Source organism: Strongylocentrotus purpuratus, unplaced genomic scaffold, assembly GCF_000002235.5.
Source record: "Strongylocentrotus purpuratus isolate Spur 01 unplaced genomic scaffold, Spur_5.0 spur5_scaffold_2, whole genome shotgun sequence".
Classification (NCBI taxonomy): domain Eukaryota; kingdom Metazoa; phylum Echinodermata; class Echinoidea; order Camarodonta; family Strongylocentrotidae; genus Strongylocentrotus; species Strongylocentrotus purpuratus.
The window spans coordinates 32082943-32101437 of NW_022145605.1; the positions used below are offsets into that span (position 1 = coordinate 32082943).

The 18495-nt window shown below is 38.0% G+C and overlaps 1 protein-coding gene across 1 annotated transcript; it reads left to right on the forward strand.

Annotated features, from left to right (window-relative positions):
- The first annotated feature begins 3487 nt into the window (after positions 1-3487).
- On the forward strand, positions 3488-15790 carry LOC594806. The gene is made up of 5 exons (XM_795738.5): positions 3488-3830; positions 10546-10673; positions 11470-11623; positions 12501-12553; positions 13922-15790. Exons 2-5 carry the CDS (start codon positions 10613-10615, stop codon positions 14845-14847), a joined length of 1194 nt encoding a protein of 397 aa, XP_800831.2. The 5' UTR covers positions 3488-3830; positions 10546-10612; the 3' UTR covers positions 14848-15790.
- Positions 15791-18495: the final 2705 nt, after the last annotated feature.

Sequence of the window (18495 nt, forward strand, 5' to 3'; positions counted from 1 at the left end):
AAAGACGGTCGCCACGTTGAAATTCAGACTCCACGAGACAGGTCTCTACGCGTTCCGTCTCTTTGTGAAGAAGACTCCTAAACAGGACAAGGCTACCTACGTAGGAATGTGGCTCATCGATTGTCATGAGGTATCAACAAAGGAGCCGTACCCTCCTCGCAGTGGTCTTTGGGGCCCTAATCAAGTATTCCACAATGCAGGAATGACCCTTGTAGATTTGGAAACAAGTCACATCCGACTTCCAAAAGGTGAAGGACTTCTCTGCATCAAGCACAGCAGCCAGAGGTCTGCGAAGAAGTTGTCCTACCGGTTGGACAAGAACAATACCAAGTACGACGCCACCCGCCTTATCAACGCCGAGACTTGTTGGTCCCAGAATGGTTCCGAGATCCTGACTACCCTTCACTTTCTGTTTGACCAACCCGGTATGTATGCGCTATTGGTCTTTGATGGCTCTAAGCAATCAAACGCCCTTGCCGGTAACTGGTTGATAGAATGCCAAGAGCCAACAAATCAACCTTTGTTCCCTGCACACTCCGGGATGTGGGGGCCTTCGGAACACTTCTTGAAGATGGGAATGGCCATTGAGAACATCGAGACCTCAACGGTCCATACTGATTCAGCAGGAGAGTGCCAACTCGATATCTCCGGATCTATCAACTTTCGCGCCAACTTTCATCTCTTTGAAGATAACAAAGCAAACAGACTGCCCAAGGAACATGTGACAGTAAAGAGCGCCAACAACGGCAGAAACATGGTGCAATGCTGTGTCAAGCTTCCACATCCTGGATCCTTTGCGCTCCAGTTTTACGCGGCAGAGAAGGGCGTCAAGACACTTAATAACTGTGGTATATGGTTGCTAAATTGGTGGAAAACAAGATGATTTTGTAATGAAGTTGAGGATCTATTTTGCCTTGTACAGTATATCAAGACAGCTTATCAACACTGTACATAGTTGTGTGTGTGTGTTTCGAGAATATGCAATTTGCGAATGTTTTATACAAATATGTTTAGGAAGTTTTCCGATGTTAGAAAAATGCATGGCGTGTTCAGATACATATATTTGGATGTTCCGTCCATAAGATCTGACACTATGAACATGACTGACAAAGAAAGCGGACAAAATATACAGTTCCTAAGGTAGACAAAGGAACATCCCTTCACTGCTATTATGTAAAAATGTGTAGAACAGGTGTCACATGCATATTCACCTTTTTACATAATAGCAGTGAAGGGATGTCCCTTTGTCTACCTGAGGAACTGTATATTTTGTCCGCTTTCTTTGTCTGTCATATTCATAGTGTGATGAATTCTTGTGTACCTTTCCAAAGGGAACTCAAATTCGTGTAAAATCACTGTTTTGCCATATCAGAGGTTCGTAAATGATAAATAGTTCTTTTGTACAAATGTATGTAGTGCAGTGCAGTTATACAGTGAAGTGCACATATACGATTAGTAAAGAACATTTCTTGGGAGCCCTGCCAGTGGGGGGGGGGGGTGGTGGGGATCAACCCCAAGCCCCTTTAGAACCGGTATTGCAAGTGTGTAATAAATCATAGGAATAATGTTACACAAAAATTTCCAAAGCTCGTCACTATACCAATTAAAATCGTGAATCACGTAATCATTTGGACTGTTTTATTGATCCTCCGCCGACCGAAGGTGGGGCCGGAGGAATTATGTTAACGGGGAGTCCGTCCTCGTCTCGCGTTCTCGTTATCGCGATATCTCAAGAACCGTAATGATAGTAATTAAATATCACCATAGAAAGAAAATCTGATTACATTTTGTAACTTGTAACTAGATCAAATGTCAAGGCTTTTAGTTTCATCATGATATGTCACGAATAACTCCATCCATTTCCTATATTGAATTTGGGGCGGAGGCATATAGGAGACGCAGTCACTTTTGTCTTATTGTTATAATTATTATCCATTTTCAAAAGTTGATAAATATGTTGCAAGTACCCAATTCAACTATATATATATTCCTGCCTCTAATATATAATCTGAATAAAATATTTAATTGAATATTCACGGAGGGAATGTTTATTTGTTATTTGTATGGAAACAATGTCATGTCTAAGTATGTCCTCCATTTATAGTTTCATTCAGTATATACACTAACCATGAAACGAAATTGAAAGAACAAACAAAAACCACACATAAACGCACATACGCACACAAGCAAAATGTTTTTTTCCGACTAACTGGCCACAACATATATAACTATAAGACGAGGGGGAAACGGGATGATTTCACAATATTGACACCATTCACGTTTCCTCCAATCCGGTATTATTGGAAATAACACTTTAGATCAATGCAACTATAGTTTCATGCAGTAAATACACTACTCTCTATATTAACCATGAAACAAAATTGAAAGAACAACAAAAACCACACATAAACGCACATACGCACACACGCAAATTGCTTTTTCCGACTAACTGGTCACAAAAATATTACTTCAGATGAGTAGAAAACGGATATTTCCACAAAATTGACACCATTTAGGTTTCCTCCAATCCGGTATTATTGATAACACTCGAGATCAATGCAACTACAGTTTCATGCAGTAAATACACTACTCTCTATATTAACCGTGAAACGAAATTGAAAGAATAACGAAAAACCACACATAAACACACATACGCACACACGCAAAATGTTTTTTTTTTGCACTGGCCACAATTAAAAAATAAGTACTTCAGACGAGTAGAAAACAGGATATTTTCACAATATTGACACCATTTAGGTTTCCTCCTAGTCGGTATTATTTATACAACACTTGAGATCAATGCAACTATAGTTTCATGCAGTAAATACACTACTCTCTATATCAACCATGAAACAAAATTGAAAGAACAAAGAAAAATCACACACAAACACACATACGCACACACGCAAATTGTTTTTATTCCGACTAACTGGCCACGAAATATATTACGTCAGACGAGTAGAAAGCAGGATATTTTCACAATATTGACACCATTCGCATTTCCTCCTATCCGGTATTATTGATACTCACACTTTAGATCAATGCAACTTCAGTTTCATGCAGCAAATACACTACTCTCTATATTAACCATGAAACAAAATTGAAAGAACAACGAAAAAACACACATGAACACACATACGCACACACGCAAATTGCTTTTTCCGACTAACTGGTCACAAAAAATATTACTTCAGATGAGTAGAAAACGGATATTTCCACAATATTGACACCATTCACGTTTCCTCGTATATATCCAAGTATTATTGATACTAACACTTGAGATCAATGCAACTGTGTTTCCAGTATTTACCTCTTTTCTCACCTAAGCATTTTTAATGGGAAATTCATATAAAGCGAAACCATAGTTGCCTGAAGTGTGCAGAGAAGTAATACTTTAAAAACGTCAAACCGTCGATCGCGATCAATGGAGACTGCTGATGAATAATGGTCTGCAAACAGTGAGCATAAAAAAAGATCGTAAAATGGAGTTACCGGAGCGAGACACGCACAATGCAGATTTCTACCATGCATGCTGTCGGTGGAGAAGATAAACTTTGTGGTTTCTGCACGCAGGTAGATTCATAACAGTCAGTACTGTGTCTGTCAATCCAGTCGACAACAACATTGTGTGAATATGATTCTGTACGACTCAACATTCTCGTTGGAGTAAATATGTTCAAGATAATGATGAGCGGATCTTCGTAGATTTAGACCAAGTATGTGTCTCTAATTAGTACCGCCAAAAACCGATTGTACAAGGGACAAGAGTGCCTCGGAACTGCAAGACACCGGTATTGCACACGGGCCACTGGAGTTTTTTCGTGATACAGGTGAGTACTGTTGCCAGGATGATGATGTCGGATTCTTAATCCTACTTACCTTGGGCTAATGCCTAATGATAGTTAATACGTACAAATATTTCAGTCACTACGCACTGGACTGCTTCGAGACAACCGGAAAATTACACTAAGTCATGCTGATTGAGTTCAGTGTGATACGAATGAATTGTATTAATAAAATATGCCAATAAGCTATAGAATTTGTTAAATTCCAATTGCATATTGATTAGGCCTATATGTTCGTGAGTAATGCTAATATAACTATCATTGATTACAACTTTCAAATCTTGCAATGGATAGAACTTTAAATAAAAAATAGATCACAATTACATGCGACTTTAAGCAGTAATAAAGGTATGTATTCTCGCTTTCAATCGACAAGAGCTTTTTTTTTTTTTTTTTTATATAAATGTATCGTTTCCATGCTCTCGTTCTTTTATAGTCTCATAGATCATAACAATGCAGTTTTAATATGTTCAAACTTTTCTTTAATTTTGTTAATAAAATATATATCAAAGAAGATCTGAAGAGTATTCGTTATATCGCATTTTCCTTGGAGATAAGAAGCGCTTCACATGGACCGGTTTACTAACATTCAAATTTGACGCGTACTGTTTAAATAAAAGTTGTTATTGACGACCCGAAATTTTGCCCGAGGCTTGTCCGACTTAGCAACAATTAATGGATGCAGACTGAATTCCGTGTACTTTATTTCTTAGTAACAGGTCAATTGAATACCTCGTCACTAGGTCCCAAAGAATAAAACATAAATTTGAATACATTAGTAAACTGGTCTAGTTTCTACAAACCCATGCATTGCAACCTTGCATCGATACACTTAGAGAGCCTTCTCTCTCTCTCTCTCTCTCTCTTTTTTTTTTTTTTTTTTTTTGCTCTCTCTTTTTTCTCTCTCTCTCCCTCTCTCAGGATGTACAGGATTGGATTTCCACACTTAGGGAGTCACTTCACTTCGTTTTGTTTCGTTTTGTATAGTGTAAATCCACCTTCAAAAACAATTAAAATCCCCTGAAAATTCTAGCAACCACTACTTTTGAGTGCATTAATTTTAACAAAGTCTAAAATTTTAGTGTATTCAACTCCTAAAAAGTGATCCCTATAGTTACTCGTAAAGGAGTGGTTTCAGTCCTCTGCGTACCGGAGTATTTTAATATGCGAAGGCATTTTAGCCTATGAAAATTATGGAAGACACTCGCGAAATTCTCGTGTTATCTGTAAATGATCACCAGTGTTATGAATATCAAAGAACAAGAAGTATCAATAATATAGGAAAAATCATAGAAAATGAAAGAGGAAGTTTAAAATGATATTAAAAGAAATGTCGCTTAGAACTGAAATTGAAACTCTTGTTTTGAGACAGGTAGGCACGAACTCTGTCAAATGTAACTATGATAGAGTTTCAAAATACTTCACGATTGTATTTCAATAACAATCGCATTTGTTTCAGTTTTATTTTACTCACGGTTGCGGAGAAAAGTACAGAACTCTACAATATATAACACCTCTACAATCAATTCAAAGCATTTCTTACAACCCAGTCAAACCAATGAGGATCCATATCAGGTTGATAACACACCGTACACAAATTACATTATCTCAATTTTGTTTGTTCTCATAGGTTTTTATTCTCTTCTCTCATAAAAGAAAATGTTACATAATTTATAACATTTTATACAATAATACAAATAATCTTCGCATAGGCCTAAATAACTAAAGTTAACTCTAACATTTCCATACAAGGTTACAAATAAATTCCAAAATAAAATATATTTTTGCAATTGAAGTTACACATTGACAGAAGAAAAATATTTACATAAACAAAATTACAGTTACACATTTTAAACAAATCGCACATAAAGTGTTTTAATTTCCTCGATTAGCTTGCATATAAATTTCCAATTATTTCTTTTCTTTATAATAATAATATGGATATTTATATAGCGCCGGTATCCGCCAGACTCTGACGCTCATGGCGCTGTACATATTACTTGCACAAAAATGTATTTTTCTTAACTAAAATAAAGTAAACTAAAACAACACAAATTATTACGCTACATTGACATGATTAAATAGCACTGTTTAGGAAGAAATGGGGGTTTTTGAGCAATTTTGAAGTCATGAAGGGCAGTTAAATTACGAATACTAAGTGGCAGCTTATTCCAAAGGGATGGACCAGAATGAGAAAATGCTCTATCCTCCCAGGAACTGCGCGTCCTAGGGACAACTTATAAGGAGGATTGAGATGAACAACAATAACAATAATAATAACAATAACAATAATTTTTCATTTTTTTTTTTCGAATGGCCAAGAATCGATTGGTTCGAAGTCGGTTTGGTGGTGTAACTGAGGTATTCGGACTATTCAAGGTTATTACTTTTAAAAGGGGGATGAGGAGAATTGCCATGAGAATTCTTGTTTTGTTTGTGTGTGACATAGCACAATTCTAACGCTGTGATATTACAGCCACACCAACGAAGGTGACAAAGACCGACTATATGCAAGGACAAACATTGTCGGTATAGACAAGTCGGTCGGGTTGGAGTCGGCTTAGCAGTATGGCTGACGTATAAGCATTAGGCCAGCATAAATATTATCATAAAAGTTTTTAATACCTTACGAGTCCTTGATAATTTGATATATTGCCTGAAAAACAGACCTGGTATTTCGATTTAATACCTTGTCAATTAGACCATCATTTTCAAATTCTTTCAGAATGAATTAGTTTCAGACTCTTATACATGACTTTGACGGAGAAGAAAACTCAACTCAATGCGTTTTCCCCATTCATAATTTCTATTTTATACTCGAAATTTATATCATTGAATAAATACCCTTTCTGGTAATTCTTCAATCTATAAACATTATAAGAATATATTACCTCGCTATAAAGCATTCTTCTGAATATAGTGATTCATGAAAACTAGAGCAGTACAAATCATGACTATAAGTTAGATATATGTGTATTATACATCGTATATTTATAAACTCATTAGTATGAAACTGCGTAAATAGGATAATCACTTTGTATCCCAGGTTTCTCCCTATCCGTGTTTCCTTTCTTTTTCTTTTTACTTTTTCTTCTTGCTTATTCATAAAGGGGGCAGGTGCCTCACGAACCTTTTAACTACGTCATTGTGAAACCAATATTTAAACTACCACTTATTATCATTACCGTCATTAAAGACACGCACGATCACTTCTTGCCTGGTAAAATCATTCATGCACAATCATTTAGCATTGGAATGAAGAAAAAAGCGTCAATTTATATGAAACACCATTAGCATGCCAATAAAAAAAGAACAATGACGCTAATTTCATTATACACTAATCAGTATTCATGCATATCATTTGAGCATATAAGAACTTAGTTTATTTATTTATTTATGTATTTCTGATATTTAGACAGGGTGACTCATTATCACCAAAATGGTGGTCTTCCATGAGTTTAATTCGCATGATGTAAAATTGATATGCCATTTACAAAACCGAACAATAGCACTAAACTCCCATATTCAGCATTGGAATATATCAACAAAAAGCGCTGTTCTGAACGGAGTGACTCACGCAGACCAAAGGGGAACAAAACATTTGTTTTTTTTTTGTTTTTTTTAACTGATACGATGTGTACATACATGCGACGAGGGCAAAGTACACATTTGCATCAATGGGTGTTTTTTTTAAAGGGAAAGTCCACCCCCAAAATAAGTTTGTTTCGATAGAGGCAGAATAATAAGAAAATCAGGTGAGTGAAAGTATGAGCAAATTCTGAATGAAAACAAGAAAGTTATGAATTATTGAAGTTGTGATCAATCAAATACAAATTGGCAACTCTGTGACTTATTATACGAGCTCTCCTTCATTTGCTTTGTGCATAATATTCCATAAAATCATGTTTTCTTCGTTATTGATGACGGAATATATATTTGTTCCTTGCAGGGGGAGTATAGAAACATATTTGCAATTATTATATTTAGGGTGCATGTATGGTTGAAATTTTTCTTGAGGGAAAATGAAAATTTTAGATTTTTTTAGTACTGAGCAAATGGAAGTTGAGCTCGCATGATACGTCATAGAGTTGCCAATTTGTGTTTGATTGATCACAACTTCAAAAATCCTAACTTCCTTATTTTTAATCGGAATTTGCTCAAACTTTCACTGACTTGTTTCTCTCATTTTGCTACTCCTATTAAAACTAACTTAATTTCAGGGTGGACTTCCCCTTTAAAGTCCAGAGCAGTGTTTCACGAAACCGCTTTAAAGTACAAGGTCATTGATTTCCCTTTGAAGCGCGTACAAGGTCATTTACACGCGTTTTCATGAGATGTTGGTACTCTAAAACTGAAATGTTAAATCACCATTTAAAAGGGCTGAGGAGTGACCACTCTTTCAATATGTCATATTGATACTTTTTACCTGCTAGATTAAACCTTTATAATGTTGGATCCAGCATGTTCAAAGTGTTAATCTACCATTTTGAAAAAGGGTTCACTCCTCAGCCCTTTTAAATAGTGATTGAACATTTCTATTTTTAGAGTGTAAACTTTACACAAAATATCGGTTTCTTAGTCACAATAGACGACCCACTTTTCTTACTCACAATACCCGTGATATGCTATTCTTCCTGCTTCATTCTCATTTTCTTTTATTCAAAAGACGGAATGTTGTGAGGTATCACTTCCCGGATTACAATTTCCCCTTGAAATGACGACATATGTCAACAACCCAGTACATTATTAACTCTTATACTAATATCTCCAGGACGCTTTATGATAGTAACCATTGGACAATTAATTACAACCATGACAATAATTATCGAACGATCAATCCATATGACCACAACTTTCGGACAAGTACCCCTTTATAATAATATCCACAAATCAGGACAATTACCATCCATGGCAGTGATACTCGGACAACCAACCCATAATTATGACAATAAACCTTCAGACAATTTCCCCTGTGAAAATAAACCTGGACCATTACGCCTAACAACAACGACCCTCGGACAAAAAACATTTATGGCAATAAACCTCGGACAACTAGCCCCACACGACTACTCCGAATTCAGAGTACTAGTGTATTTCTTCCAATAGAAAGTGAATTACACTGTATCGTAAATGAATCTTGTAAATCCATTTCAAGAAGCTAATTTCACTTCACTTAATTAATATAATTTACAATCTAATAACGCGTGAATGTCGCTATGGTTAATACTTGAACTATTTTAATATTCAAGGACAGGTTTCGGGTAGTTGAAATGTTGGTTAATAGATAATTGACTTCCGACACATTATGTACGTGTACGTAATGCTTCTCAAATTGAATACGTATTTCGATGTATTCTATCCACACATTTCGGACTAACCATTGAGTTCACACTTGGCAATAACCCAACAACCAGACGACTTCGATTAGGCCCTACCAAAAACTTCCCTTTTCATACCATAATATTACACCTATGTATACTGCGATTTGTGGCGAATTAAAGGGATAAACTGGATTTCCTGCAAACTAAATTGTACAACATTGTGCGCTCACAAGCCATACGAATAACCACAATACAATGATATGTGGTGGTGGTGGTTATTTTACCTGACTGCTATAGGAAAGCATAAATGCTTGTGTTAGTAAGCAACCAGACATCGGGAACTAAGTGTGACGTCATCGTGCCGGAGGTGGCTGACTTTCGGAAAAATTCTGAAAATAAGTTATTTTATATCCATCAGTGTCATTATCTTAGATCAGAATCATACAAAATAAAAAGTTTTAACACTACTATAAGCTTTCTGAACTATTATATTCTTTTATAAATTTCATTTTCAACACAAATGCAGGTTTCTCGGCTGTTCGCTGGCTTTTATAAACAAGAAGAACATACTAGCCTAATTTAAGCCTCGGTCACAAATGCCGTTACGAACTGCTACGAACGCCATACGAACTATTTTCAGAAAATGGAAATTCGGGAAGACAATGGAAAAACAGGGAGATTCGTACGAAATTATCGCTCGTACGAACCTTTGTGACCGTAGCATAAGAAACGATGAATATACAAATCGACAAGAGAAGAAGGTGAATAACCCACAAATAGAAAGTACGAATTATGAAATTAATCATCTATATAGGAGAAAATTTACATGTAGGTATCGTTGTGTAAATACCACAGCAAGATCATGTCTTTGAAAAAATTAAGATTGATCCAATTTGATTGCACGTCCTCCGATCAATGTACGGAGTTGCAATTGATATCAAACTCACGTTACGTTTGGATTAATTTTTGATCAATTTCAAATCTGGCTGGCTGGAGTTGTCCAACATTGCAACACAATGAATCATGACTTTTGAAATCAGGTGAGTGAATTAATTGGATGCAAAGCTGTTGCGGTGTACGAGCGACAAAAATTGGGAATAGATATCTGGTGAACAGGTCTATTCATAGAATGTTGGGTGCATGAGGAGTGATAATCTATTTGTCATCTCTTTGTTCATTTAGGCAGATTGATAGATATAATTATCTTCCACCGGCAAATTCTAAAATGTTTTGTCTCTTTGTTGATTTACGCGGATTGGCAGGTATCATCATTTGAAAGGACATTCCGAAAGTGTTCCATTTCTTTGGTGGTTTATGCAGAATGGTCATTTTCTAAAAGCATCTTCTAAACGTACTTCATAATATTTGTTGATTGACAGGCGCAGATTGACAGAAGTCTGAAAGCAATGATTTTGTGTTGGACGCCCTCTTTCTACATGTATATCAATGGACAGTGAGAACGTGTTGGGTGAGGTAACAAGTGCGTCTTCATCTTCAAAGTCAGAAGGTAGGTTTGTATAAATGCATTGCCACAATTTCTTAGATACCCTTCAAAAATCTACATTAGTGATGAACATTTTCCAAGAATGTTTTCAAAACGAATATTTAATGTGGTAGAACTGTGTCTGTAAATCGTGAATTTCATACATGTGCATGTATAATATGAAAAAGAAAAAAGTGGAGATTTTGAAGCAAAACGAGCAATATGGTTGGGTAATGATATCGTATTAAGTGTCTGAGAAATTGTCTGCTGTTCTGTAGTTTACGCGATGGTTCAGTGGTAGAGCAGTGAACTCTAAACCGCTAGGTCCTTGGTTCATGACCCAGTGATGCGCTATAGTGTATCTTGATGCTTACAGCATAAATCCTATTTTTCCAATTTTCACAGATAGGACTTCAACTTCAAGAAGAAGGTCCAAGAAAGTATTAAAGTATAAGCCAGTTCACGGTTGCAGTCTGAGCATGAGCAGACAAAGGTCATTGCAGAACAAAATTGTTGAAATACACGGATACAAAATAAGGGATACGTGCTCATGAATACGTGGATATACGTGCTCACTCCTAGTAATTATTGTGTGAAAACAAAGACTTCATAAAAAAAAAATTACCTCAGGCAACTCCAATAGCCTTTGCCTTTGAAACATTTACATCAAAGTGCCGGTATTACGTAATCCGGTGATGAGTAATGTATGATTTGCAACAGGCCAAGGGTATTGAAATGACCCTTGAGTCGATTTCTCGAAAGCCTTTGCGATCGAGTTAAGTAGTCATCACTAATACATCATTATTTTGTCATTCTTCAGGACCCCTTGATAGCACCACACCCATCCCAAGTATGGACAACACAGCAGTAACTGCCAGCGTTACAGTGGTATGCTTGATCCTGGTAGCTGTGGGTATCACAATCCTGCTATTCTGCTTGTATCGGAGAAGAAAACAGGCCAGTAACCAGAAAAAGTAAGTGGACAGCTAGAATTGGAATGATAAGTGGTGAAATACGGGGGGGGGGGGGGTCGGGTACCTGACCCCTCCCCCATCAAGTAGCAAAAATAAAAGGGAATAGAGAGAGAGAGAGAGGGGGGGTATAGAGATACGAGGAAGGGGAGAGAGGGGCGGATGGGGAGTGAGCGAGAGAGAGAGAGAGAGAGAGAGAGGGGGAGAGAAAGAGAGAGAGGGGAGGAGAGAGGGGAAGAGAAATATGTGGGAAAGAGAGGGGAAGGGAGAGAGAGAGAGAGAGAGAGAGAGGGGGAGGGGATACAGTGGCAATGTGAAAAGAAGGAGTGTTTTGTTGGCAATTCCGTGGCAGAAATCAACTTAAAATCAGAATGCTTTGAATAATAAGTTAAAAGAGCTACAGATCATATAAAACAACCTCACAACCTCACAATCAAATCAATGGACCTTGAAATAGAATCACACAATAGCATTTTTTGTTTACCTTACACTAATATTAGCTTATGAACGTGTAAACAATAACACAATATATTACAAACACAACTATATTTCAGAGGGACCTTGAAACAATGAACACGGAAATTTCTAACAATCGATTGGTGAAGAAAGACAAATATGATGGAAATAATACATTGCCGAATAAAAACCCATTTCATTCGTAGGGTAACTATTATTATACAGGCATGCAATGACATGTAGGTCCTTTTCATAGGCTTTACACCCGACAATAATTTTTTGTTTGTAAAAAGGTCTCGAAACAGTGCAATCAACATATTAAAACCTTTTAAAAGTTTGAAGAACCAGCAAAGATTTTGTATTCATAAGTGCAGAATCAAAATGTCTCGTAATCCATTGGTAATATTTGGTTTAATATTTACAGGGCTGAAGGAGGACGACCTAAAAGTGGCCATGGATCTAGTACAATGCGATCAGGTATACACAAGTTAATTGATTTGAATTTGTTTAAAAGGTACGATCAGTACTTGTAGTAGTTGTAGTAGTAGTAGTTGTAGCAGCAGCAGCAGCAGTAGAACAGTAGTAGAAGCAGGATTTTATTGATGTTAGTATTAAACTTTTAAGAGTTGGAGTACAGGATGTAGTATATATCAAGTAGCCCTACAGTCTTGATATCTATGTACCTTTCCATAATTCTGAAAAATGAAGAGCATTTTTTTTTTAATGCACTTCCTGCTTTGGCATTGCCTTTCCGGAACCGATATGAAGAAAATTACACTTAAACTTCCTCTGATATATGTATGTTTTAAAAAATGCACAGGAAACTAGTCATGTAGTGTATCTGATTAAATAGGATCAATTTTGAAAACCGATGAATAATTTGGTAAGACCCCAAAATATTCGTCAGATTTCTCTCATTTTTGGTCTATCATGACTGCAAAGAATTGGAACAAGGGAAATCTTTATTACTCTATATCTTTGTAACTCATGTTTCTCCTTTCTAGAAAGAGTTTTCCAATATGCAACATTTTTTTTAAATTGTCACATCCCTACGTACACAATTATTTCCTTGTTATCTCGACTTTTGCCATTATTACAGTACTGTATACATGGCCTTCTATTTGTATGATGATAGAATCGAAATATTCGAACCAAACCAAAAAACACCGGCAATTTTGAAGAGAAACAGCGTTTCATGTAATTTGCCTTACTGCGGTCTGACTGCGGTTAGCGCATGATCGCAGTGCGGTTTACTGTTATAGTTTCCAGTGGCGAAGTATGGGTCTATATAGGCATTTAGGGCACATTGGCAGGGAAGGGGGTAGCGGCGCCTGTCCTACGCGTTGGGAAAAATGCAAATAACAATGACACTGAAGAGAAGGGTGCGGGAAGGGTCCTTTCATTTTTTGTCACGTTCCCTTCTCTCTCATCTCTCTCTCTCTCTCTCTCTCTCTCTCTCTTCCTCCCTCTCTGTTCCCTTTCTTTTTATTTGCCATTGGGGGGGGCACGTTTCTCTGTCTCCCCTTGCCCCCTATAGCTATGCCACTGGTTGGTTGGTTCGATTTAATTTCAGTCTCAGTTTATTCCCTCATAAAATTACATTCTTTCATACATTATAAAAACTTTCACCCTGTTTATTTACTTTCTTTGTTTACTTACCTTTGAAATGTTCGCAAAGATTTTTACGAATCAACCCTCGGCCTCGTTGAAATGTGCGAGAATGAAAATGCGAATATGATTTTCTATAAGAAGGACAATACAGTTTTGTAATGGATTACTGGATAGTCTTTAAGATCATGTTGTCAAATCGTTATGCCATTTCGTTATTTGTGTTTTGGTTTGCAGATAAAAGTGATCATCACTATGAGTTCCCATCCTCGCCTCCGAACCTTAAAGCTGACCCTAAATCCTCAAATCCGGGTGATGCTCAAAGTAGCGACCCCTACGTAACGCTCGCGGGACAGTCCTTACCCCACCACTACCAAGGGCTGGGTCAGAAGTCCCCACTCCCAGACGACTCGGACTACGATCTACTCATGGTGTCGACGGAAAAAACCAACAGCGACTACTATTTCAAGCTCGAACCAGGGTCATTGAACAATACCGGACTTCGAACCGGAGTTCAGTCAGGGGTTCGACCAAGGGTTGACCCGACGTCGACGGATCCCGAAGATGCGTATGATCTGGTCCAAATCATGAACACGACGGGAAACAATGCAAACCAAAATCAAAATGAAGATGACGTGACTAACCGCAAAGACACGGGCGAAGGTGATGACGATAACCCGTATTATTTTAAGGTGGGGGGATCTAAAGGAGGAAGCTTCCATACCGCTCCAGTATCCTTCCGTGATGCTAAGCAGCCTCATGGTAAGGGTCTTCCTTCAGAGAAAGGCGACGAGGCAAACCGGAGGCCAGCACTCGCTGCTAAACCCGATTTTCCCACGAAACCGAAGGGTTCTGTCGATGAAAGCGCCAGCTACGACAAACTCGATCGATCGGCCATCCCAACGCCGAACTCGGAAGACATCAATGCGAACGAATACAACAAACTTTTACCGCGGTTGGCCGTCCAGTCAAACAACTCGGATCCGACGTCGAGTGACGGTTATCTGAAGGTGAAAGTAGGGAATGGCACAACTAGCGTCCACGATGAAGCCGACGATTATGACAGTCTCAGGGAGGTCGACGACTACAATAAGCTGGACAGGGGAGTGGAGAGAGAATTTGACAGTCAAGTCGTTTCGGACAAGAACTCGTCATCCGCCTAGAACAGACTGCCATGATGATTGACACACTGGTTAAATTAGGAATCCAGACGCACTATCATTATTTAGCATGCTATGATCAGTACTCAATGTTGACGGTGTGGTGAAAAATATATTCAGGAACTTGAAACATGTATGCATGTGTTATGAACAGTACTTAACATTTAAATAGGGAGACGTTTGTGGCCTGAATTTGCCGGTGTCACTAATTTTATATTGTAAAGTTGTTCTGGGGATCTGCGGAAATATTAGGCACTTGTTGCTACTACATTCACTTTTCCTGCTTGTCATTATTATTTATTCATATGTAAACTTGACACAATCGTAAAGGCTTTCGAGAGATCATCCCGAGGGTAATTTCAGTACTCTATTTTATACCCTACATAAATCATGTATGCAAAGTAAATTTCATCCATAGAAATGTCATTTTGCAAATTATATAAGTCAAATAGTTGGTATCCAAATGCTCGGGCGAAATACATGCTTAAAATAAAATACTTTAATAAGCATGCTTGCTCCAAGTTGTTTTCGAAAGTTTTGCGACCATGATTTGTATAGTTGCCTTAGATTTCTTTGTTCCTATTATGGCGGTTTAATTGCCGCATTACAATAATGTGTAATATATGAACAAGGCTTACGAGGTAGCAATTAAGTCTTTTATGCTTGTTGTTTAGGGTGATTTCTTCGTGACGGGCTCTTATCTTGCCATAGTTACAGTGTCTCTTTTACATATACTTACATGTATTTTAAGCTAACGTTCCGCCGGGTGTGGCGGCCAAATGATATTTTTAGAGTTTGAAAGGCGAGCTGAGGAGAAATTTCGATTCTTTTTAACCAAGCCGACAAGGGCTCTGGCGGGGAGGCACTCATGCCTCGGGTAACCATCTAACTCTTCACCTTTTCTCCATTGTTCACTTACTTGCCTTTAAATCTAGTATATATGCATAAAAATTATTTAAAAAACAGTTTTCTGCGAGAGTATTGTGTATCGGATTCTACCCCCCAAAACAAAGGCTTGTACTTATGTCCTTAGTTGCGCATTAGCTGGGCACTAATACGTCCTTTGGCTAGATATTTACCCGCATTTAGCTTGCATTTATCTCGCTTTACTTTAATACATTGGCGGATCCAGGGGGGGGGGGGGGCGGGGGGCCCGCCCCCCCCCCCCCTTGAGAAAAAAAATCATTTAAAATCACGTGATTTTAACTTTTTTGGGCCCCCCCCCCCCCTGGCGCTCAAGGGGGGGGGGGGTGCAAATTGAAAAAATTTTGAGGATCAAAAAAAAAAATGTGCTCACTACCCCCCCCCCCCCCCCCCCCGCGCCTGCTTTAATATTGCTATTATATTTTTGTATACTTGAATCTCTTTTACTAAATAAAATTGTGTGAGTATAATCATTGCATTTTATAAATTGGAATAAAATATATCCTTGCATCTATAAAAGCTGTGTGACAATGTTTTTGTAATTTAAGATCATTTAAATGGGTTATTACGAATTGAAATGGTAAGTGTGGTAGTGCAAATTAAAAAATGAAAGCATGGCTCAAGTAAGATACACATCGAAATGAAACATCTGTTTTGGAATGACACGAAAAATATCGGTTTTAGGGAAAGCGTGTGTGTGTGGGTTTGTGCGGATGTATGAAAGCGAGAGAGGAGGGTGGAGGGGGCATTCGGATATTGAGGGGGGATGGGAACTGAGAGGCGGAGGGGGTAGCAAGGAACACCATTGAGAGAGAGAGAGAGAGAGAGAGAGAGAGAGATAGAGAGAGAGAGAGAGAGAGAGAGAGAGAGAGAGAGAGAGAGAGAGGAGGGGGTACATTTGAAATATTTTCATGAGTTTAAATATTAACATTCTATTCAACGAGGCGTCAGCCTCGTTGAATATAATTTACGTTAATCTTTCAACGAATGAAAATATTCGCACTATTGAACGAATGAAAACATTCATTATTAGTTTTATACAACATCGAAAAAGATCTAATAGAACGTTAATCAACAAAAAACTATGTTTTACTCCTTATATCAAAGATAAATTAAAGTTGGAGTCAAGCCTCCTCGATACATTCAGATTGCCTTCGCGTTAGATTCACGCAGGGATACGCGCACGGCAGAGAGGTACTAGTATGCAGTCTGCATAATTTTTATAACCAAAAATACACGGCGAATATAACCAAAAATGCACGCCCGTGCAATAGAACATCTATTGAATATCAAGTCACCAACAATCCTCCAATCAAATGACAAGGACCCATGTAGGTGTTGTATAATAATACATAATTATCGTATCATAGGCATACCATGAATCTGTTAGTAACTTTCACTTTTTTGTTACCCAAACTCTCTATTATGATGTAAGTTTTAGGGGTTAGCGCCTAGTAAAAGCATTCCTTTTTTGTTAGCAAGCGCCCCCCCCCCCGCCCAATTTTCGTAGTTAACATTTAGGTCAACACTGTTTCGTTATCATTTTTAGTTCTTCAATATTTCTATTTTGTCAGTTTATACCTGTATTGTTTTATGTCAATATTAAATTTATATGTACTTTGTACATGAATTATGTTCATATTGAAATGAATAAATCGAATCAAATCAAATTAAATTACAATAATTTGTCAATGATTGTTTATCGAGTTGTTGGCGACAATGACTCCAAGGTCAACCCTCAACTTTCGCACCGTAAGGTTTCTATACCCTCACCCTAAATATAAATATAAACAACAATTGCAACCAGGCGCGTACGCAGGGGGATGGTTTTGGGGTGTAAGCTCCCCCCTCAATTTTTTTTATTATGTGTGTGTGTTTTGGAGGACCCCCCCTTTAATAAAATAAAAAAGGGGGTGACAAAAAAGTGACCTTACCACCCCCCCCCCCCCTCCTACTGAACGAAGTATCGGTCGACATAATTTGTAGCCTCTTGTCGATGCACTCGCGCTGTTGGAGTCTCTATATTCTGGCGAGCGAAGCGAGTTAGAGAAAGAGAGGCGCTTGCGCAAGCGCCTCGGTTTCTCTGACTCGCCTCGGTTCTTCTGATTCGCCTCGGTTTCTCTGACTCGCCTCGGTTCTTCTGATTTGTCTCGGTTTCTCTGACTCGCTTCGCTCGTCAGAATTTAGAGACTCCAACAGCGGGAAGGCATCGACAAGAGGCTACATAATTTGCCAAATTCCGGGACAAAAAAAAAGAAAAAAAAAGTGCTCTTAACCTCCTTCCCCCCCCCCCCCCCCCCGCTTATTCAGCGGCTGGCTGAGTCGAGTCGTTGAAGAATTTTCGGCGCGATTTTCATATTTTAACACCCCCCCCCCCCCCCCACCCTCGAAAAAAAAATCCTGCGTACGCTACTGACTGCAACCATCAAGTTAACACTGTACTATGACCTTTGGAGAGTAAAAAAGGGATATATTCCGGAGCAACTTATTTAACTTGATAGTTGCTGTATAGTATCGGTCGGCATAATTTGCCCCCCAAAAATGTGCTCTAATTTGTCAACATTATTTTGTAACACAAGTCTTGGATGTTTATTTGCTCGCTTCTAAATTGAATAAAAATCCTTTTGCATGTCATTCGCGACTTGTTATGTATATAAATACAAATTATGATGTACTATTATTCTTATCATCATTTTCATATCCATCATCATCATCACCTGATCACCA